Below are 24911 nucleotides of genomic sequence, written 5' to 3'. Positions count from 1 at the left end.
ATTATCAAATGTACAAACTGTAAAGTTCAGTAAATTTATACTAACAGTGAATTAATTTCTAAAATTGATTCAATTCTATTCATTTCTTGTGATATCTTGACACTCTTTAATTTATTTGATATGACATTTAAATCAATGGTCAGCTTACTATTCTCAAATGGCACTAAACTTTGAAATAAAATTGGCACAAGTTTTAAATATTTTTTTTTGAAATTGACTATAATTCATCAAAATGGTTTCTTATGAGCTTAAATTCTCTTCTAACAATTAATACTAATCCACTAAAATGAAGCTGAATGGATGAAAATTCTTAACAATTTTCTAAAGGTGTTTGCTATTCAAATCCACAAGTCAACTGAACAGCCTTCCTTTGTATTCAGGGTGGGTTTTATCTCTCTTGTATCGTGACCAATGCTGGTGAAAATCTTGATGTGCAGTCTCAACAGCTTGTTGACCGAATTGTCCTAAGGGCAATTGTTTCATGTTTACAAAGTCCTTGATGTGGTGGAATACTGTGTAGATTTTGGGCGTGACACTTCCAAATTGGATTGCCAAATATGTGGCTTTAAATTGATCAATCTTGAAAGAAAAATCCTTTTCTTGTACTTTTCTAAAGCATGAAGTCACAATCAAATTAAACTTTTTTTAAAGTTTCAATGACAGCTCTGCAAGCAAGGTTCTTTGAGTCAATATCACACCAATAACAAGGGTGCATGCTTGAGTGTGTTTGAAGTCCACAAATAATGTTGGCAACTTTCATGTCACATGCAATAATCATTGATGAGTGACCAGACCTTTTGAATATTAGAATGAGTGTCTGGCAAATCTTCAGGGACTGCTACAAGAATTTGTCTTTTCACACTTGTTGCTTTTGCTGCACTGAAACTCAAAAGTCGCCTTTGAGGTGGTGAGTTCGATTTATCTTGTTCTGTGGAACTCTCAATAACACTGACACAAAACTTGAGGAAACCTTTGCCTCCATCAATGCCTAATTTAACAAAGTAGCCACCTGGAGTTTCTCTAGATTGAATGATTTGACTAACTAGAACAGACAAATATTTGCAATGAATAACAGCATGGGTTGTGTCACAACCTTTGGAATCTGTGGTTTTTAAGTCTGTAAAGTAAAAAACTCCTTAGGTTTTTGACCAGCCATTTGAAAATTGGCATAAACGTTGGGCTCGACCATCTTCTTGTCTGATGACTGATGAACAGTTTTCACTAATTTTTTGATCCCATTGTTGGAGAGGTCAGTGTTAATTTGTACATTGATTAGGTCTTGGGTTGTCAATGTTGATGTGGCAGAATTTAATCTTGCTGCACTTGACCCTACAGAAAATTTTCATTCATTACCTCCAGCAAACAAAAATTACAAAAACTGTCATTTTATAATTAATCACTTACAAAATTATAATATTATAATTAATTTTTGATGACATTGTACCTGGAGTAACAGGAAGTGGATGACCTCCAGATGTTTTTGCCAAACGAATTATGGCTTTTGGAGATGCTAACTTACTTTCAATCACATCGGATGCTATCTATTCTGCAGCTTTGGCATCTAATGAATCCAATTTCTGTATATTTTCCCTGAACTTTAGCTGTGAACAATGATGTGGTAATCCCTTACCTAATGGGCTGAGGCAGGTACTGCATCTCACAGCTGGCATTTGATTCACTTTCATTTTTTCACAAGGTTCACAAGGCTTTTTCTTGAAACCTAGACTGTCCAATTTTGCAAATCAAGCAATCACACACATGATTACGTGTATTAGCTCTGACTCGGATAGTTTTGAAATCAAACAACTTTGGCAAACAACATCCTTTGCTTCCTCTTTTCGTCTTAAGGCAGTTCTGCATGATTCACAAAGACCTTGAGGCACACAAGAGTCACACACATCAAGATTTGTCTGGTAAATGCGACAAACTCTTTCAGCCTGAAAAGCAGTCATCTGTCGGCCAGATTTTTGGAGGCAGAGTTCTGCTCATGGTTTCTTGCCTGATTTGGCATCTTAAGGAGCCAGTGGATTGTAGCTGTGTACCTAAACAAACTTAGCCATAATATGAAATTGAAGAACATGATTGACAAATATTAAGATTTCTGGCAATGTTATTTCATTATTAACATTACTAGCGGACTCTGTAATGTCATCATAAGAGATGCCTAGACTTTTTTTGATTGGATTTCAAGATTATGATGTGCTTTAGAATCCTGCCATCTTTGATAGTTTGAATTTAACACACTAACATATACGTCACATTGACTCAAGCAGGTGTATTTCAAATAAATAACATATTGCTGCAAGTAGAGCTACATATTTACCTAAGCAGTAGGCTTCAGCCTAACAATTTCTATATTATAAAAATGAAATGCAAATTTTTTACCACATAAAATTTTCAAGTAAAAGGTTTAACAATTTTGGATATTTTTGATAGCAAACGTTTCATTTCAGTGCTACAAAAACAAAGTTTTGTTGTTATATTAAGTTTTTATGATATGTACGTCACAGCATACAAAACCAAAGCAAAAATCAAGTTAATAATGTACTTCTTATTCACCTGATGAAGGTTTGACATTGTTAATTCCTCTTATGCAAACCCTTTTTTTTTTTCTAATCGTTGTAAAAACAAAAATGGATCAAGAGCAAAATTAAAACACTTAAAACTTTGAAATTAAATTTAAGTATATCTTATGATAGAGCAGATAAAAATATTCATTTTAAGAATAGTACGCTGACCATTGATTTAAATGTCATATCAAATAAATTAAAGAGTGTCAAGATATCACAAGAAATGAATAGAATTGAATCAATTTTAGAAATTAATTCACTGTTAGTATAAATTTACTGAACTTTACAGTTTGTACATTTGATAATGATTTTGAAAACAAAGCACTAAGGAAATTCTAGGCATTTTTTGGTGATTTTATGTATGAAATGGGTTTTTCAACACACAACACATGTTGACCAGTTAAAAATCACATGCAAAAGGTTTTCAACACATTTCTTTGCTTTGCTCACAAATCCTCAGGGCTAAATCGATGTGTAGAATAAGCGCAAATTTACAAGAGTAAAAAATGTCAAGATTTTTCATAATTTTCATCAAAAAATCTGTTAAAATGTCTCAACTAACTTCTAAGGTAGTGGTTTAGTTAAAAGAATGTTTATGGGGCACTAATAGCACTGTCATATAAAGTTTTTTATAGAAAAAGGTGCATATGCTGTAAATAGAGCTCAATCAAGAACAACAGTTTTCACCCCCAAAACATAAAATTTTGGTAAGAACATGAAAATTCTTATTTTATAATGTTATTGGTATATTCAACTGGAGCACGTGTGTTACCCACATTATGGCCTGGGAGCTTGTAATAGGCCATAATCAGAAAAGTTTTGCACTGTAAGTGAAAAAATCAACAAAAAATCAACACTAAAACTACCATAACTTTTGTTATACTGCAAGGATTGGGATAAAACTTTACCCAAATCTTGGTATTGACATAGGCTACATCGCCTCCAAATTTTATTGGTCTATGACAAATGGTATGGATTTTACAGCAGTTTTTCTATGTCAAAAATGAAGGTAAATTTTTTCCATTTTTGTAACTTCAAAGTCATTTTTTTCCCGCAGACGTACCTAAAAGATTTTAAAATTTGCATCAGGTGACCCTGGGATGTGTACACTATCACCCCATATAAGTGGCATTCTTGGGTCAGCTAGGTTGGCAATATTGGATTTCATGATAACCGTGACTAAAATATGAATGCCTATAATTGGATAACTATAACTAGATTTATTTAACGACCGTATATACTCGCGTATAAGTCGAGAAATTTTGGACGAAATATTTACTCTAAAACAGCAATTCGACTTATATGCGGGTCAGAAAAAAAACAAATTTATTACTAGAAATTTTTTTTTTCGTATTTCTTACTAATATTGATTAAAAAATGTTTCATTTAATATTGATTTTGTATTGATTTTTGGATCGACTTATACGCGAGTATATACGGTAAGTAATTAATTGATTAAAGTAAAGATTAAACTAATTACCTGGATTTTTTTTAGTGGCAGGAACATACACGCCATCTGGATGGATCTTCCATCCATCCAGATGGAGATATGTCGTAAACGGCATCGTCTGAACCACTTAAGAACCAACTTCTGTACAGACATTTTTTTGATTTAAAAATAATAATATATGGAGCAAGACGATTACCAGCAACATTGATGCAATTTCCAACTGTATAATGGATTTTTTGATTTTTGCCAACCAATTTCAATGGTCTTTTTGCACCACGCCGGCCAACTATATGTTGCTTGCCTTGATCACCAGAAAATCCAATTTCATCAAAGTTTCACTAATGATATGAAGTACTTTCATTGATTCCTGCTTCGTTGAATTCTTTTTGCAGTGTGTTAAAATACTTTGCAATTATTTCTTGTGTGCAAGAAGCGGCTCTAAGTGATGAAATATTGCCTATGGCCCTGATGCTTAACTTATGACTCCACCGGTTTATGAAAAGCTTATACCAATATCTCCCTGGTGTACCATTAGGAAACAAATGAGATTGACCATGGTGTTGCAAATAATCGGTAACTAGTGTGATGACGTCATTGTAAGTTCTACCAAAGCCCCAATCGGATAATTTGATTAGGATACCTACCAAAGTTGATTCAAGTTGTTGCAACAATCTCGCGTTTGAACCACTTCCAATTGTTTCATCTATGCCGTGGATTTGCCTGTGAAGAGTTGCTACTGGTATGCTGAATCATTGAGCAGTTTTGTTAAGTGAAAATTCACCTCTTTGTACTTTGGCCACTGCAAGCGCAACTTGCTCTTCAGTGTATGGTTTTTCTTTTTTCTTTGAGAGCAACTTGTTTCGAGGCATAGTTTATATTAGAATAAATTTAACACGAATTGATTTAAAGTTTATACAAAAAGCCGCATTTAACAAGTGAGCAAATAGCGTATTTCATTCACCCCACATGTCTCCGTTTTTATCTCATAACTTTTTTCCCCGAATAGCAAATTTAATTTTGAAAAAAGATTCTTGACCAGCGTAAAAAGTTCTACCACTATACTTATTAAGTTCATTAACATCAAATTTAATTCCGAGAGTTTTATGTCCATTTTTCAAAAAAAGAAAAAAAGTATCATCACGCATTCGAAAACTTAACAAATTATCAAAAAAACTTTTTTTTTTCTTAATTAAAATTTGATATCATCTTATTCAGAAAGAAATCCTCTACAACATGATCAAAAAATATTTGCAAAAAGTTTATTCAATAACTAATTAAAAACAAAAGAATAAGCATAGTCATAGCTATTTCATTCTATCCTCTATTTCATTCTACCCTGCTTTACTATATATTTCAGGATAACAACAGCAGCATAAACATAAATATATATAGCAACAATTTCATGTACATACATTGAATACAATTGAGCAGCAAAAAAATAAGTCTTTTTAATGGTTAATTTTACGTTTCTTAAGACAATAAGCACGTAAAAAACATAAAGCATTAAGTGTTTCATCATTTAACCTTGACCTTAGTTTAGTGACAAATAGACCACTTGCAGAAAATGACCTTTCAGCCTCCACACTTGTTACTTGGATTGACTTCAAAGCCGTGTGCAACAAATCTAAGTTGCTTGTTCGTTTTTTTGTTAGCTCAAATACTGCCATTTCTTTGAGCATTAGTTTGTAATTTGATTCTATTTTTTTGTTTCTTTGATGAAACCCCTTTGACTATCTCTCTGATAGAGAACTCGAGCTCTTCTGACAAAGAAGTATACTGTTGTACTTTTTCCTGACTAGTTTCATTATCTGACAAATTTTCCTCATCTATAGACTAACTTCTCTTTTGCTCAATCACGATTAAACAAACTTGATACAATAGTAGCAATTGCATTTCTCTTTGGCATAGAATTTTCGAAAATGTCATAAGTTGCTCCATTAATGACATCAGGATTATTCAGGTATTTAACTAAGTTTACTAATATAACATTCCTCCTCTCAGTGACTCTTTTAGTAAATGAGTCAACTAGCTCTTGATCAAAGGTGTTTTCCTGGCTTTTTAGCTGCTAGAAAATGAACTTCAAAATGCCATCAGAGGAGAGCAAGTTCAAATCTCTTCTGCAAAGTGCTTCAGCACCAAGCTTGATTGGTTCTAAAGCATTTACTAGATTTTGTAAGGTGGTAAATTCAGACTCAGAAATCATAATATCGCTTGACAACTCAATCAGTGACATTTGAATACATTTCTTAAGGTTAAAAAATCTTGAAATCATATCTAGTAAGCTGTTCCAAAGAGTCTTAGAGTCTAAGATTAGCTGCAGCTCCTTTCCAAACTCAGACTGGACACACTTTTTTCAGAATCATGTCATTTTTAACTGGAGACTTTCGAAACAATCTGACATATTTTCTGACCTTGTTGATGAGTTCTGTGACATCCTCCCTGATCATTGGAAGAGGTGGTGCACCTGCTTCTGCTGAAACTTCTAATTCTACTTCCTTATTGCTGTGATCATCTTCTTGGTCCTCTTCTAGAATAGTAACTTGCTCAGGTGTGCCATTATCTCCTTCCCTACATAGAACATCACAGGCAGCCAAGTGGATTCCATGTGCGAGGCAGAGCTAATGGTGTGTTAAAATTGAGCTACCAAATTTTTTCATAACAGCAGCTCCGTCTGTGGTTACTGCAACAATATCACAAGCAAAACGTTGCCCAAATTCTTTCAGCTTCTTGTCAACAATTACACAACATTTCTCTGGTGCTATAGACCAATCAACCCTTTTTTCTTGATATCTTCATAATGTTTCATCAGCAGAGCTTTAATCGATTTAGCATCTTTGAGCAACTTATATCCTTGTGTCTCTAAAGCTGTTCTCAAAAGTTTACTAGTAAAGAAAACACGAAAGGGCAATCCATCACATGACATAAGCTCAGCCAAACAACATCAACAGGATCCTTTGTCTTAAAAAATAAATCAATTTGTTTGATGACTTCGAGTTTCCTCTCAGGAGTAACAACAGCAAATGTGATGTTGTGCTTTGTCCTCAGGTGGTTCCTCATGGAGCTTGTGGTTCCTTCGTTGTACTTAATTTCTTGGTTGCAAAGCTTGCACTTGACCAGTTCAAGTTCTTTTGAGTGCAAAAAGTGCTTCCAAACTGGTGTGTTATCCTTGTGGATTTCAGAAAACGACATTTTCGTTTTTTGTGAAAATTTGTTTCACTTTTTTACATCACAAATTACAGTAAAATTTATTAAACTTAATTGTTAAAGATGTTCTTGTAAAAGAGAATGAGCAATCAACTGAAGAAAATGATTGCGTTTTCATAATTTTTAAGAAATGTAGGAAACTGGTTGAGTTATTTAAACATAGTAATAAACTTTTTGCTCAGCTAGTTTGTTGTGTTGAATTAAATAATATGAAAATTTAAAATCCGGAAGATAAATGTTCAATTAACAAATTAAAAAAAGACGTACCTACTCCATGGAATTCGACCTTTTTAATGCTGCAATCAGTTTTTAAATTTAGTAACTCAATCAAAGACGTTTTAATCAAACCAGAGAACAAAGATAATAAAGAATTGTTCTTAAAAGCTGGGAACTGGAAATCATTGGCGAGCTAATTGATTTATTAGAACCAATACATGATTTTACAAAAATTTTAAGCGGATCACCACTTGTTCAATTATATTACCAGCCGTTTAAAAATTAACTGATTGTTTTACTAACTTTAAAAGTGAATCAAATAATCGTACAATTATGAATCTTGCCATTAAACTCAAAGAAAATTTTAATCGGATATGTGAAGATTTTCTCAAAATTGAAAAGTTATACGCAGCTACATATTTAGATCTTCGATTTCGTACTTTTAAATTTATATCGAACAAAACAGCAAAAATTGTTTGTATTAAAAAAGCTCATTCTTTAGTTGTTCAATTTTTATGCCATGAATTGCAGCTCACACCGACAAGTCTTCAGTTGTCTAGCCAAGAGTTGTCATCTAGTCAAGGAATTCCATCAAAAAAAAGAAATACACTGTTATGTGATGAACAGTGTCGTCAAAAGATTTGTTATCAATGGACGACGAAATCATCAATTATCTAAATATGAATATAAAAGTATCGGAAAAATCATGTCTCTCTTGCATTTTATAAAAATAATTTAGGTCAATTTCCCGTTTTGTCAAATGTAGCGAAGATGCTTTTTTGCATAACTGCTTCATCAACGCCTTCAGAAGAGTTATTTTCAAGTGCTGCCGAAATCATCACAGAACGGCGAAATAGATTTAAACCAGATTTAGCAGAGATATGTGCCTTGTTGAGCCAAGACATATAAAATGCCAATCTTTGTTTTTTTTCTTCTTTACTTTTTGATTGTAATTTCCGTTTTATTTTGATTGTTAACTCGATTTTAATTCATCTAGCAGATTAGGAGAATTAAAATCGAATAAAAAAATGCTCTTGTTATAACACTATGTATTATTGTAACAGTATTACATATCACCAAGGCTTTTTATTTACTCTCTTAAAGTTCTATTTGTTTTATACCATCTAAAAAGTAAATTGTCAAGCAACATTAAAGTATATGATTATAATAAAATTTTTTATTCAAATATTTCGACTAAATCGACTTTTAGTCGACTTAGTCGATTTTAAAAATGTATCAGTCTATTTTGGTCGGCTTTAAAAAATACAAAAATCGACTTAATCGACAGTCGAATATTTCAAAGTCGTAACAACACTAGAAAAAATCTTTAAGAAAGAATCTTTCAGAAAAAATCTTTCAGAAAAGCCTCTTTTTTAACCGTTCTTTCTCTGTGTCTGCAGATTTTTTTTTTAAATCAAGTGTTGTTCTTAAGTGTTTTTTTTCGACATCTAAGTCAAGGTCGAACTTTTTTTTAGATTTAGGTTTTATCAGTTATCTATTGATGAGCATTTGTCTATTGTCACAGCTTGTTTGTAAAAATAATAGAACTACAGAATATTCGCGTACCTTACTAATTAAATTATTTTATCAGTGCAGTTACAATTAAATGTAGGATTGTTTTTGTGAAAATAGTTTTAAACTTTTATGGTATGAATGATTTGTTTTTCATGCAATTCTTCGTGCGTATCCACCTGATGTTTCAGCTGTCACGCACGAAACGTTACATGTTTGAGCAGAGTAAAACTTTGAGATTATGTTTATGATTTCTTTTGTTTTCCCTTCTCAAATTTTTGTAATAAAACAAAAATAAATTATTGTTTGAATTTTAATTTTTTTCAGAAAATCGCAGTACTTTATTAAAATTGCTAAACGAATTGAGAACGACTTTAGAATATCTTAATTATTAATCTTTCGTTTTAATTTTATGCTTTCTAAAAGATATTGCAGACGCCTTTAGATTTTATCTGATGAGAAGTTTATGAATCTGATCCCTCAATTTATGTAACCTCGATGTATTTGGTGAGTGTAACATCTGCAGAATTATAGAAAAAAGAAAGTTGAGAAAATCTATGCTATTTATAAATCCAACTTTAGACATATCAACTAAGGGTCTGCGTATCGAAACTTTTCTTATTACGATACGATACGATAAGATATCGGAATGTACGTATCGTAAGTTTTTTTCTATTACGATAATATCGTACCCAAAAAACTTGCACGATAAAGTTGCGATATTTATCGATTCATTACGATATTTATTGTTCAGTTACGATAATATCGTAACTCATATCGTTACTCAAACGATAACGATACTTATCGATTTATTACGATATTACTTTTTCCGACTAAAAAAATAATTTTTAAAACTAAATAGTTCTGGTATATACCAGCATTTAACTAACTACAAAACCGGTTAAAATTTCTGTTACGATTTTACTTCGTAATCATTCCGATGACACTTTTTTTTTCCGATATTATATCGGTATGATAACGATTATGGAAATGAAACGATATGCAGACCCTTAATAATAATAACAATAATATTCAAAAACCCCATTACAATGACATTTGGCACTCAAATTTGCTTGAATAAATAAATATTTGAAATAATAAAATAGCTTTGTTTTTTACTGACCTATTGGATATAAGGCAATTAAACGATCAGTAAGTAAAATGATTTAATTAAAAGAAGAACATGAGAAAAATTTTATAATTTAAAGTTCGCTTAAAGATTGATTTTGAGAACAGTAGCTTGAATCAATTATGTCACGTGAATTCAATTAAAGTTACCACAATACTGTAATTGAAAATTGATTTACCCACAAACGATTATAACGCCAATATAATTAGGAAATCATCACGATCCCATACTAAATAAAAAACAAGTCTTCTAAACTAAAAAAAGCCTAATTAAAGTTTCGGTTTATTATGGTAGTCCACAGTGGGCCAGGTGGTCGACTAATGTAAAAAAAAAACATTCTCAAAAATGACATTTGAATGACAATTGAATGACAATGACATTATTGAATACCATTTTATAGCTTAAACATCCAGCTTTTATAAAATGTATATATTTTTGTATAATTATCATGGCGTTTGCATTTGAAGCTGTTGATAAAAAAGTTTTTTCTAATTTTTTTTTTTTGTGTGTCTCACTAATAAGCATAATATAATTAATAATTTTTAAACCTCTCTTTTTATTGCATAGTTCAAGTATTGCCTTTCAAATGACCTATTGCAACACTATTTTGAACGTAAGTTATGTCAAATAAATTGATTTCAAATGATGGCGTATTTAAAGTACTTTTTTAAATCAATTTCACTCATAAATTTGAATACTTTTGCGGTCCAAGATGGTCCAGTAATTTGAGACATGAAGTACGTTGTCCAATATCTACATTACCAATATAAATTTGATTTTATTATCCGTAGATGTCTGCATGGTCTTTATTAATGATTTTTACAAGTTAAATGATGTATCCAACTTTATGTGGTGAAAATATTATATTCATTTTATTTTAAATGGTCATGTAGTAATTGGATCTCAGTAAGTCTAGGTTAGTGTAAAAGACTTATTTTAATAAACATCTTAAAATACCTATTTATAATATTTTGTAAATGTGCACATGTCATTTATGTTTTTAGATAGTGTAGTTAAAACATGAAATATATTGATATTTATTCATATGTAATACAAGAAAGCTTGAAGTTAGCTAATCCTAATATTTTGGATGCAGTTGTAAATGGTATGAATTTAAATGCAAATAATAACTTTGACAAAGGTGGCATGAATGCAAAAGCTCTAAAGTTCGTTTCGAAGAGAACAACAAGAACTAAGACAAGGACAAGATTTTTGTTAAATTAAAAAAGAAAAAAAGTTGAACAAATAAAAGAAAAACTTGGACTTGTTATTAATGTCCCTAAGTCGGGTGGTTCAGGTACATTGAATGATGGAAATACTGGGAGAAGGTTTTTTGAGAGTGCTCAAATAGCATCTAGCATTTCTGGATTTGATTTATGCATAATGAAAATGATAAATGTTGTGTTACAAAGATTATCCTCAGGATTGAAAATTGATCCAGATGCCTTCCAAGTGTATTGTGTAAATGTTGCAAATAGATTTGTAGAGCTGTATTCATGGTATTATGTCACAAAGTTTACATCGTATTTTATCACATGGACATGAAGTCGTACAACAACTTTGATTGCCTACTGGATTGCTTTCTAGAGAAGCTCAAGAACCACGCAACAATCATTTTAAGAAATTTCGAGAGCATTTTTTCACGCAAATGTTCCCGAAAAAAAACATAGATGCTTCAAGAAGGCTTCTTTGTTCCTCAGATCCGCTTATCAGTAGTTATAGAAAAAAAAGTTCAATCTAAAAGAAACCATTTGATCCAGAAGTGATACAACTTTTAAAACCACCTTTATTTTCTGTTACATCATAATCAATACCCTCTTGAGTATAAAAAAAAAATTTTAACCATAACTTTTATATTATATACACAAAAAAGGTTTAAGCTTTAAGTTCTTTTTTTACATGAAGTAGGTAGTTTCAAGAAATATAAAATTGAGTCCATGAACTGTATAAAAACACTTAAAATTAGTAATTGGCTATTTATTTAATCTTTCAAATGCATAAAATAGTTTTCAATCAAACTGCCACATTAATATAGTCTAGTTTAAAACTTCGTTGTTTTAAGAAAGTCACTTAAGCTTGCAACTATGCAAAATTATTAAAAAAAAGCGGACTTTAACAATGAGTTTTAATCAAATAAACCACAATTGTTACGACTATTTAAAGAATAACTTTTTCTTTTTTTAAAATTAAAAATTCTTTGGAGTGCTTACCTTGGTTTGACCGAACAAAGTCCTATGCTTTAAGAAAGTCTTAATTTAAGAAATGACTAACTTCGTATACATAAAATAAACATTTAGAGAAAAAAATTTAGTTATTTTATCTAACTAGATATCTAGTTAAAACAACAAAGTTATTTTCCGCAAAAGTTTCTTTTATATATATACGAAATTTGTCATTTCTTAAATTAGGACTTTCTTAAAGCATAGGACTAGAGATAAAGCAATCGAGTTATGGTCGTATATTTTCGTATATAAGTCGTATATTTTTTGTTCGATTTTGAAAGCCGTCACACAGTTGGACGAAATTCCGATTTCGTGGCCAAAAGTCAAATTTTTCAGTTTTATATTTTCGTCTTTTTACGTTCAGATCTTGTTTACAGATAGTCCTAGAACAAAATTCCGATCAGGGCCTGGACATCAGTTGACATTTAGCCTCCGTTCGGTACGCACTAAACAAGTGGACACGCCGAAAAATTCTTGCCTGTTTTAAAGTGCTGTTAAACTGAAGAAACTATTTCAATTGGAATTCGGCAAAATGCAATCACTTTCTGGAGGCATGTAGAATATATCGTTATGCACTGTTATTGCTAATTTTTTTTTTTTAATATTTAAATCGCGCGACAAGTAAACATTAAAAATTGTAAATTTTTTATCTGAAATTGATTTTCTAATGTCAAAAATTTAACCGCGGTTATCCACCTTCTTTTCACAAGGAACTGATAGTGTATAGTGTTAAATATAACATATAAAAAAACTGGCTGCCATTGAGTGCCATTTTAATAGTGAGACTAGTTTTTATTAGGAATGCGTGGTGCGACATAATTCTATTAACATAGGTTAATGTCTGAAAATGGTCATGGAAATTAGTGAATTAACATTATTTAATGGCACTAATTACATTTTAATACAATAATTTATTATCTTAAATATATGCTTTACAAGTTACTTCTCGTTCCGTTTTATGATAATCTCAAAATTTTATAAAATAGTCCTCAAAGAACTCTCACCAGTTGTAACGGTATTTTTTTTACAGAGTCTTCCAAATCTTCAAATATGGAATTTTGAAGAAAAGATATATTCTTTATGGTGAAACAGTTAAAAATGAATATAAATTCATCATTGATGTTTTGACAGATGCAATTTTCAAAAAAACGGAACATGTGATACAAGTAGGCGAGGATGAAATGTCATTATCACGATTTTTTTTCCTTAAAGATTTTACGCATAGTATACTAATAGTTAACAAAGGAGTAATGGCTTGTTGATGAGAATCATAGCCATTATCTCTAAAAACTGTTTCAGTTCTAGCAGGGAAGAGATCATTTTCATTAAAAACAACACAACCATTATAAGATCCATTAGTAACACATTTTTCACATGAAGTATATCCACAATGACCAATAATGCGCTTTAAAAAACATCTAGCAGGAGTACCACAAATAAAATTTAGAATTTCCACTGCTCTCTTTTGATCATCTATAATAGTACCATTTTCGTTTAATTCCTTGTATTTGTTAATAAAGTCCTCCAAGTAGTCATCCAGAGAATCAGGTTTCCCTGTGCCATAAAAAATTGCAATAGTAAATATGTCAAGACCATCAAAAGAACAAAGGATTGGCCATAACTGAGTACTGGATGATTTTAAACGATGAATTCCATCTATATTAATAGATAAACGTATAGTCTTAGTATTTTAAGTGTCAGGTGTTCCATTGAATACTTTCAAAATACCATTGACCAATCCAAAGTAAACATACCCGAACTTTTTAATGGTAGAGACTTTCCTAGGTGTTTTTATCAGTGTGTGGACATCTTTCGGAACATTCAACCCTGATCTTTGTAAGATAGTTAACAATTCATTAACAGAAGAATGAGACCATTGGTTTTTAACCACACAAGATGCTAATTCTTTCCATAGATTAAACTCTTCAACAGTCTCCTCAATGTTTTCTCTATCTGAATAACTTTCTCTGGTGTCATCAGAACTACAAGAAAAAATTTCACTTTTAAAGTTATCTGTATCACTTAATATGGTATCAGATTCATTTAAACTTATATCTGTGTTTATTATTTCAATGTTTGGGTCTTCAAAGTTAATGCGATATTCATTATTTTCAACTTCATTAACATTCTGTGCAATAGACGATAAAACTTGTCTATTTATTCGCTTCCATTAGACCTCGATCCAAGATATAAAAATGCTATCAGAAAACAGTTTTCTTGACCTCCTTCTCATAACTACTTTATCTTTTCCAAATTTGCGTTTTAAAGTATACTGATTCTGAATTTGAAAAGTTCCCAAGTTTTCGTCTTGCAGTTTTCGAGAAATTTACGATTTAATTTTATATTATCGAGTGAATCGATTTTTATCCTGTAATATAAAACTTATTTAAAATTGAATTTCTATGAAACTTCAAGTTATAAACATGCAAACTACAATTGTATTGTTACTTATTTATTAACTTTCTTTTAAATATTTACAAAGCATCTGCATATTTATAAAATTAAATACTTATAAATCCATAAAATTAAAAAAAATAATTTATCAAATAAACACATGGTGTTGTTTAAGATAAAGATTAACTTGTTTAATTTGATTATGAGTACGCTGAGATTTTTAAATCAAGTTAAAACGAGAAGTACTTTTATTTACACCAAAAAACCAAAATAAAGAATTCAATGATTTTTGTTTAAAGCCATATGATTGCAAGCTCTTGTTTCCGAAAATGATGAGCTAGGTATTAGGTCAACACTTAACCTCGTGTTAGAATGGCTTAAGTGATAATTGTGATCTTGATTTAAGCATCCTGGAAGGGGTTCTATTGATAGCAAGTCACCATGTGATCCGCTTCTTCCATGTCTTAAGTTACTGCTTTCAAGTTTCGGACCTTGAAAAGCTGATGAAAAAAACCCAAATATTTCATCATGTTCAGAACTTTCTAAAGTTACAGGAATTTTTGATTTAGCCTTTGAAGAGATGCTTGAAAGAGTGCATGTTGAAGTTGATGAGCAGTCACTACTTGTCCGAACTATACCTTCATCTAAATAAAGGAAGAAACCGTATTGAAAAAAGTCTTCAAAAATTTCTTATACAAAAAAAAAATATTTTTTGCAATAAATGTTATGTAAGGAGTCAGATACTTAAACCCATTATTACAAACACCAAGGTTTTTTTTTCACAATTATATATTTATATTGATAAACTAAATTGAAATGTGCAACCTGTGTCAGAATCATCAATGTGATAATGCAGTTTGGTCGAAGGGTATTTGTACTGAGATGAGATGGGAGATATACTATCATTGTCCAATATTGGAATCTTACACATCACACTTGACTCTTGTAATGACACACGTCGATTTTCTTGGTTTATTTTTAATGGATGATAGTCTGAAAATCTATCAGGATTTTCAAAGAATTTAGCTGCAGTCTTGAATGGCGTAGTTTCATTTCTTGTAGTTAAATGATGAGAGCTACAAAGTTATTTGCACATTTAGAAAAAAACTGTAAATTAAGATATTTAAAAGTATATAGGTTTTTTAAAATGTTTAAAATTATCAACAATATAAAAACCACTCACTTCTCAGTAACATTTTGAGCAGGCTTTAGACTTGAAGACTCGGAACAATAATTCGATGGAAAACTTGAATTCTAAGTAGTAACACTTTTATAAGCAATAGAACTTAAACACAAAAATATAGAATGAAAACAAATGAAGAACAAATTTATAGTAAAAATTTATAGTAAAAAAACTGCAATATTTTAAAACAAAAAGTCTGCATACTGACTCTCTCATAACTCAAACTATAACCAATTCAGTTATATATAAATTTTTGAATAAAAACCTACCCCAACACTACTTGAAAAACTGTGATATTTTAACTTCTCAAACCAACTATCAACAACAGTTTTGTGCATTCCGCATAAATGCCAGACACGATTATCTGTGTATATATCTATGACATATTTGTAACCATGCAAGCTGCCATGATGTTTAACCAGGTTTGCATTTAACAATGAAATTTTACCTTAAAAAATTAAAGCTTTTTTTACAGAAAAGAAAATCACTAATCCAACAGAGAAAAAATCTCTTCCGCCAATAAAAATTTAATTATAAACATTAATTTACAAACACTCAATCATTGTTGAAACATTTTGGAAAGCAGCACTATATAAGCTTGACTAATATTACCAGAGTATAGTACACCTTAGACAAGACAGATGTGTAGCAATAAATAAATTTCCAGTCAGTTATACAGTACTGTACAATTATACATACTGACATACACTGCAGGCCAAAAGTTTCCGGACACTTGGATTTTGTTTAATTTTTTAATTCAAACTCCCATAATTATTTCAATAAAATTCAAATATCATATTTATTTTTTAAAAGATACATATAGTTACTATTTAAGAAAAAAAAAAGACAAAAAATGAAATAAAAAAGATACTCACAACACTATTATTATTAAACTGTCTTTTCGTCAAAAAATAGCCCACAAGTTTTTATCACTTTTTTTGCGATCCGTGGCATCCTATTTATTAATTTATTTATTATTTCGGGTGTAATTGATAACCAGGATTCTTCTAATATTTGCCACAGGTGCTCTTTGCATGTTGGGCATTTTTGTCTGACCTTTCTGTCCTATTCTTCCCACAGTAACTCTATTGGGTTCAAATCTGGTGATTGGGCTGGCCAGGTCATGTTTTTGAGAACACCATTATCCTCTTGCTCCTTTATATAGCTCTTACATAACTTTGAGGTGTGTTTAGGGTCATTGTCCTGCATAAAAACAAAACCAAGACGAATAGTTCTTAAGCCAGAAGGTATAGCATTGTTTTCTAGAATTATTTTATATTGTTCTTTTTTCATAAAACCCTAAATTTTAACTAGGTCACCTACACCAGCTGAAGAAAAACATCCCCATACCATAACTGACCCACCACCATGCTTGATTTTCGGCACTAAACACTCTGGGATCATTTTTTCTTTTGTTGTTCTTCTGATGCAAATTCTACGTCTTTGTCCCAACAGTTCAAATTTGGACTCGTCGGTCCATAGTACTTTTCCCCAGTCTTCTTCTGTCCAATTTTGGTGGTCTATAGCCCATTGTAACCTTTTCTTTTAATTTCCAATGCGTAGCAACGGTTTCCTGACCACTATACGACCAGAAAGTCCTGCTTGTCTAAGACGTTGTTTTGTAGTGGTTAATGAAATAGATTTTGAATGACTCCTATTAAAGCCTGAAGTTATTTCCGGGGCCGTAAGTCTTCGACTTCTTTTACTCATCAATATTATACTATTATCTTCAGCTTTTGTTGTCTTTCGTGGTCTATCAGATCTTTTTTTGTCTTCAAAAATGCCTGTTTCTTTCCATCGTTTGATGGTATCTTGTACAGTACTTCTGGCAACTTGTAATTTTTTTCAAATTTTATGAACTGAATAACTTTATTTATGTAATGTAATTATTTCAGAAAGTTTTGCAACCGCTAAAGAAGGTTTTTTACCCATATTTTTAATTAAATAGTCGAATTATAAAATTTTAAAATTTTTTTGAAGATTTTTAATACAACCGTCATTAATACCAAATGAAAACTAAACAAAACTAAATATTCTTAATCATTTTAGTCGGATATCATTACATTATAAATATTTCCTTCATGTTTCAACAAATAAATAACTTTAACAAGACCAAACTCTTAAGAGTAATGTAACGCTATATATCAAGTTAAAATAAGCAATTAAAAAAAACAAACTTATTTATGTAAGTTTGAGGCCAGTAATACCTAATTACTGACCTCAAACTTACATAAACACTTAAAACTAGTAAGTTTAAGTATTATAAATTAATATTATTGATTAATTTAATGATACAGGATAGATTTTAGCTTTTTATATAAAAAATATCAAGTGTCCGGAAACTTTTGGCCTGCAGTGTATATGCATGTTACAAATTAAAAATTATTAATTATGCTATTCCATGCAGCAACTTTAGCAAAAATGTGCTTATTAATTCTTTTGAATTCTTGTGGATTATTGACTGCTTATTATAAAAGCAAATTTCTTTAAAATTGAAGATGTATATTGATTATATGCAAGTGTAAAAAAACTACATTTTACACTTGCATATATTGATTATATGCAAGTATAAATGTATTATTAACTATAAGATGTTTACCTAATGGTCTTTCACCAGCATTTAGTGAATCTTCACCTTTGTAGTAGTAAACAAGAACTTCTCTTTCAACTATATGATCAATTTCTGCTCTTGCCTGTGTATCATATAACACAAGGAAACGCAAATGCCATCTTGAAACTTTTCGCATCACATGTTCCTGTGGTGGTGATTTCACAAGATATCCTTTTTTAATTATGCATTGAGGGTCAAGCTTTATTGTTGCTGTCTGCCCAACATGGCGAGCTATTATAACAAAAATAATATACTTTTATCAACTATATATTTATATATATATACATATATATATACATATATATATATACATATATATACATACATATACATATATACATATATATATACATATATATATATACATATACATATATATATACATACACATATATATATACATATATATACATACACATATATATATACATACATATATATATATATATATATATATATATATATATATATATATATATATATATATATATATATATATATATATATATATATGTATATGTATATGTACAAAATTTAAAATGAAATCTATTCAGCAAAAGATTAAATAAAATATATTTAGTAAAAGGAGAAATATTTCTACTTTTAATTTGATGTTTAAAAAAACTAGTAGTGTTGTTTGAAAGGTTCGTTTTTTTTTTTTTTTTTTTTTTTTTGTGCTAAAACATAAATACAGATCATTACATTATATTTTAATTGAACTGGAAAGCTTTTTGAAGGAGTTTATGGCATGAAAAAATTGTTAAAGATTTGCAGTTGTTTTAAAAAAAAAACCTTCGGACAATCCAATAGACTTTCCCGGATTAGAAATTTTTCCTTGGAAAATACCGTGGCGTGACCTAACCAAGTCCTTTGCTTTAAGAAAGTCCTGATTTAAGAAATGACAAATTTCGCATATATAAAATAAACATTTGGGGAAAATAACTTAGTAATTTTAAATAGGTATCTAGTCAGTAAAAATAACTAATTTTTTTTTCTAGATTTTTTATTTTACATAAACGAAATTTGTCATTTTTTAAATTAGGACTTTCTTAAAGCATAGGACTTTGTTAGGTCACATCACGGTAGTTTTACGATAACATTATTTAGCATATTTTCATTAGCATATTTTTACACTAGCATAAACAAATGCATATATTCCATACGATATTTTAAAAAAATTGGACGTAAACATTTCCATTTTAAAATAGCTTGTTTTTGCAAGTTTTGTGGTAGAAGTTATATGGTTAAATTTCTTAACATAAACGTTAAATCTTTCCTTGCAAACCTTTCTTAGATATCCTATGTGCCGAAAGAGCAGTTAAATTTAATTCAACAACTTTAATAGAAAAGCTACTACTACAGCAGCAAATTCAACAACTTTAATAGACAAGCTACTACTACAGCAGCAAATTGATGCAACGAATCCTGAAGGAAAGTGAAAAAATGATTTGTGATATGAAGAGCTACATCAAAAAACAAACAAAAAAAATATATAAAAATTTTTGTAAGAAAAAAACAAGCAAACGGAAAACAGAGTTTAGTTCGTTATAGAGACACGGCCTCGTTGTGACCAGACTGATTTCCTTCTTTTTGACTTTTTAAAAAGAATTTTTTTTCTAACTGTTTACAATCACCTTATGAATCTGGTTTCTTAACACAAAACTCGCTCTGCGTATACTTATACATATTTATAAATGTGTATGTAAAAATATAATTACTTAAATGGTCCTTTTTTAGTTAGGAAATCATTAAACATGTGCAAGCACATGTACATAAACATGTACATAACATGCATTTTAAATGATTATCTTTTTAATAATGAATAAATTTTCATCATCCCATTTTCTTTCCTAAAAAGTTTTCCTAAAAAGTTATTTTTAAAGTAATTTTTTTTTTTTAAATAAACGCAAAGTAACTTACAGAAAGACAAGGTTTTCGTTAATTTCGTGATTCCGTCCATAGGTAATATTTACTCAACACTTTACTCTTTAATCAGTAAAAATAAACTCGCATTGCTTGTTAATCCTAATATAAAATAAACCGCTGATTACTCTTTTCCTTTATTCAAACAAACGTCCTGCAGCAATAAACTCGACTTTAAAACGCATAAATTGTGGTAAATAATATTTGCCTTATTTTTTACATTACTTGAAACAAACCTTCGTGTAAACTAATAGGGTTTAGCGCAAATCAATTTCTTAGGATTTGGTTATATACAATTGCTTAATATTATATTCTAACGGCTAGCGGGTGAAAAGAGCGCTGATAATAAAGTTACGCAAGAAATGCTTTTAAAGGCAAGAAAAATCCTTGTTTTAAACGTTTAGCCGATTTACATATTTTAATATAAGCTTTCAGCGCGCGTAAGTGCTAAACCGCGTGATAGATCAGCATTGATTTCTTGGTTTTTGAAAACTAAACTTTTAAATGTGGTGTCGATTAGTTTAAAAGCAATTTTCATATTTCAAGAAACACTTGATTTTGACAAGTATACGAGGAAAGCTATGAAATATAAAATGACCTGATTCTTCTTAAAGGAAGGAAAACACAAGTTAAACAGATAAAAGGTTCCTCTTTAAATGATCGACTAATCCTATTAGATTTAAGTAATATGTAAGATGGCAAGATTGATAAATTACTGTGGTTTTGATTCATCAATAACCTTCAATTGCCACGATACAATTTTTTTTTACAAATTTTTATGAGTTCCGAGAAGAAATTAAAGCAAGCTGTTTTGGTTTTTGAATGTTTATCGTATTGTAAAATTAAAATTATTTTCACGTAATCAGTTAGTGGTTTAACTTTTTTTTATTTACACGTCAGCCGATTTAGGCAACAAGATTACTTTTATGGTTTTGAATAATAATTGCGCGTCTTCACCATAACAATTTCACGACTTGGAAAGTTTTAAGGTCCGTTTTAAAGCTCGTTTTTAAGAGCTGAAAAAGGGCTTTGAAGTCGTAAAACAAAACTTTTTACTCAGACGTTTGGGATTATCAGATTAATGGTTTTTTAATCATGACCTTTCTATTAAACTTCGAAATCTCAAACTATGTCAACGAAAGTGTGAACTTTAAAAAACGAAGTAGATGAAGGTACACATATACCTTGATCACATTTTCCTGATCACTTATACCTAAGTCAGGGACAGCGGTTTATTTTCAATTTATTTTACTAACTAAACACCTAACGAGTGCAAAACCTTGTCGATTCAATCGAAGCACCCTCCCCTCCCCCGCCTGTGGCGTAACCAGACGGTATCAAATATCAGAGGTTGAAACATACAAAACACTTAAAAACACATAAAGTCTTCTTACTTAACACTTCGTCTCAGATGCCGCCCTCTAACTGCACCACTATCAAAATTGGGTTAATTTCTCCTTAAAAAGTATCTAAATGAGGAGTATTTTTTTGAATACTCGATCACTTTAGAAATGTTCTTTTTTTCCTGAATTGTTTTGAAAATTTTCGAACTCATCTTGCTGTCGTCGATTATTTTATAAAAAAACCACTGTTCAGCTGTGGGGGAGGGGATTGGCTAAATTTAGAACATTTAAATGTTCATCTAAAGCAATTGTCAGGAAGTATTTTACTGACAAAATAAAAGTTAATCTTGTAGCGCTGAAACTTGCTGCAAGATTCTTAAAATTCCGAAAACAAAAAAACGTTTTATTATTTAGAATAACAAAACGTTTATTGTTATCAGAGTTAATGATTAGTTATCAAATAACTATACTGAACAAAGAGTTTAATTTACTCTACAATCAAAACGCATCGTTGAATTCCTTTAATCCTAGTTAAGTGCTTACAGATATAAGCTTAAATTCTTAAATTTTGTTTTTTTAGAAAAGCCTTTGCTTCACCACTTAGGTAGCACATGACTTACAATATTGTTGAAATTTCAGAAGAGCAGGCAAATAAAATAGTATTATTGCAGTTTGCTTAATTAGGTTAACTAATCAAGTTTCAGATTTCTAGATTTGAGCCACATGTTTACTCCGACCAGTTTAAATCCGTGAAATAACAAAAGCAATATTACATATTATATTGCGTCAGAAACATAAAATCTCTAAATGATATTAAAAAAAATAATAATGCTAAGTTTAAATTGAATGATGATTAAAATAATGAAGTGATCGTGCAAAAATAAGAGAGCTGTTTAATTCAAATACAGGGAGGGTCAAAGGTTACCATGAACTTTTTTCGCAACGAAATATTTAATAATTTACGTTCATTTTTTTTATCTTATCATTTTAATACAGAATTATTAAGAAACGATGGAGATTAACCAAAGGAAAAGTTCACAACTGAAAAATGAACACTTATCAGTGTTTTTGATAATAAAATTATGAAATTTTACTATCAAAAACACAGATAACTCATAAAGTAAATTTTCGCCATACGTCATTCGCTCGTTACGTCCGCAAGAAGAAGTGAAGCAAGTTTCTAAAGTTTCTAATGCCGGTAGCCGTTTTATTTAACTGACAATAATTCAATTTTATTTTGCTTTGATATATCATTGTTTCATTTCAGATTGGCAAAACAAACCTGGCTGGCAAAAAGTTTGCTTCACTGCGGAAGTGCGAGTTAGATATCTAGCTAGATATATATCATTGGAATCATCTTATTCTCATTTGGTTTCGGTTTATTATTAATATTGAACCGAAATCAGAAATTAGTTGAATGCTCCAGCCGAAACCGAAATTTCCGCATTATTGTGTTGAAAGCGAAAGCGAAAGCAAACCTTTACAAAAGTGAAGAAATATTTGATGAATAATTTTTGGTAAAAAATGTTTTGTAACTGAATGTTAATAATTGAAAAGCTTTCTCTACAAAAAGAAATTTTTATTTCGTTTGTTTAAATATGTTGGATGAAGTTGGTGGAGTAACCTTCATTGGGTAATTTAAAAAATTACCCACTAAAAAATAGGAAAACTCTGACCAAACAGTAAAAGTTCGATCACTTAATACCTAACCCCAACAATCAGTACAATATTACCTCCAGTCAAAATCTAACATACTTATACCACAAATAGAGTATTGCTCGAAAGTGTAGCAGAACTCGATAATTACTCCCGCTCTAAAGGTCTCTACTTAAATAATAACTATCTTTATATATAAAGAATTCTCACTAAATTATTTGTCACAACTATCATATCCAATTACATAATATTTATGTTAAGTTATTGATGGCAAATGAAAAAATATTGCCTGGAAAGTATATAGCAATTAGTTAAGTAACAACCAAAAAAACGCTATTTTCGTTTATGAAGTTTCTTTTTCGAAACATAGCTGCGTCCAGTGTGTGCTTGTGATGACAAAAGTTAATCAACCGATTAATTTTGGGTACGTTTTTTAACAAAGTTATATAGAAAACTTTATAAGAATGTTCTACAAAAATATTTTTACTTACGATTCACAATATACATAACGTGAATAATTTTAATTTAACTTTCCACCAATATGAATATTTTTCCAGCATGTAAAAACTAAATGTAATACAAGTAAAACACTCACCCTGATCAAGAAGTGCTCTGTTCTCTCTACTCCCAGAAAGTTGCTCCTGGTTTACCTTATCCATTTTCAAAATCTGCTACTGTTTTAATACTGAATAACTCCTTATTTACACGGTTTAAAGACAACAGACCAATTACTTCTCATTCTCAGAAGGAAGTTACAACATATAAAAATAAACTTTAAAACTATCTACAAGAGAATAAAAAGTGACTTTTTGTTACAATTACATTATAATTAGATTACAGTCTTATCATTACTTACGCTATAATTATATTACAATTAGAGTATAATTATACTATAATGACATTAAAAACTCTGAAGAGCTGGATAAAAGTAAAGGAATTTATTGGCATGGGTACAATGGTGGGAGGCCTAATGACAAGAACAGTAACAATTTGCGGCAGACAATTGAAGCTTTGAGTGAGTTCGTGGATTCTACGTTCCGTCAAAGTTTCTCCTAAATATTGAGTAACATTGACAAATGTTTTAGTAACACACTTGGTGCCATTTACAACAACTTGCAGTTGTAAAGATGTTGTTTTCTTGCTAAGTTTTGTGATAAAAAGCTAAAGTTGCATTTCTTTTTTAACAATTCCCACATATAAATTTATCAATTAAAATAACTGAAATTTGTAAGAAAAAATGCTTGATAATTTTCAAATCCATTTTTTGTGAATTAAATAGCTTTGGAACTGTGAAGTGTTTTAAAATGCATTAGAATTCGGACAAATTCTTTCTAGATAGTTCACGCACTAATACTTGTGTGTAAAGAATGGTCAGATTAATCGAAGAAATATAACAAAATTGCGAAGCTTCGTAACTAAAATATCTAACTCTTAAATTCATTTAAGCGAATGTATTTTCATTGGCTTTATGTACTTAATTGTTACTATAAAATAATTA

General features: G+C 30.2%; 1 protein-coding gene and 1 long non-coding RNA gene across 5 annotated transcripts; one reads left to right on the top strand and one right to left on the bottom strand.

The window, feature by feature from the left end:
• Nucleotides 1–14739: 14739 nt before the first annotated feature.
• LOC149893305 (uncharacterized) lies at nt 14740–24129 on the bottom strand. Of its 4 annotated transcripts, none has more exons than XM_090071727.1 (6): nt 24009–24129; nt 18480–18722; nt 16150–16328; nt 15881–15951; nt 15523–15773; nt 14740–15341 (listed from the first exon to the last, which is right to left on the bottom strand). In XM_090071727.1, exons 1-6 carry the CDS (start codon nt 24070–24072, stop codon nt 14977–14979), a joined length of 1173 nt encoding a protein of 390 aa, XP_089927853.1. In that variant the 5' UTR covers nt 24073–24129; the 3' UTR covers nt 14740–14976. The 4 variants fall into 4 exon arrangements, with proteins under 4 accessions (XP_089927853.1, XP_089927879.1, XP_089927861.1 ...); XM_090071753.1 differs by lacking the exon at nt 24009–24129 and adding an exon at nt 21809–21961; XM_090071735.1 differs by lacking the exon at nt 24009–24129 and adding an exon at nt 20412–20679.
• LOC149893306 (uncharacterized) lies at nt 20847–23333 on the top strand. Its single transcript, XR_016446903.1, has 2 exons — nt 20847–22677; nt 23025–23333. It is a non-coding gene; the product is annotated as an uncharacterized LOC149893306 (long non-coding RNA).
• Nucleotides 24130–24911: the final 782 nt, after the last annotated feature.

The sequence above is a fragment of the Hydra viridissima genome, unplaced genomic scaffold (assembly GCF_058129835.1).
Source record: "Hydra viridissima isolate aposymbiotic clone 2 unplaced genomic scaffold, HvirCarnegie_v1 scaffold_1, whole genome shotgun sequence".
NCBI lineage: Eukaryota > Metazoa > Cnidaria > Hydrozoa > Anthoathecata > Hydridae > Hydra > Hydra viridissima.
Note: the sequence above shows the minus strand (reverse complement) of the source record. Positions and strands in the feature narration are given on the sequence as shown.

Coding starts and splice junctions, on each gene's coding strand:
- LOC149893305 (XM_090071727.1), bottom strand. CDS start 24,072: ATGGATAAGGTAAACCAGGAGCAACTTTCTGGGAGTAGAGAGAACAGA. Junction 15,952..16,149: donor GTTTTTCAAGTAGTGTTGGG/GTAGGTTTTTAT, acceptor GTTACTACTTAG/AATTCAAGTTTTCCATCGAA. Junction 15,342..15,522: donor CATTGATGATTCTGACACAG/GTTGCACATTTC, acceptor TCCTTTATTTAG/ATGAAGGTATAGTTCGGACA.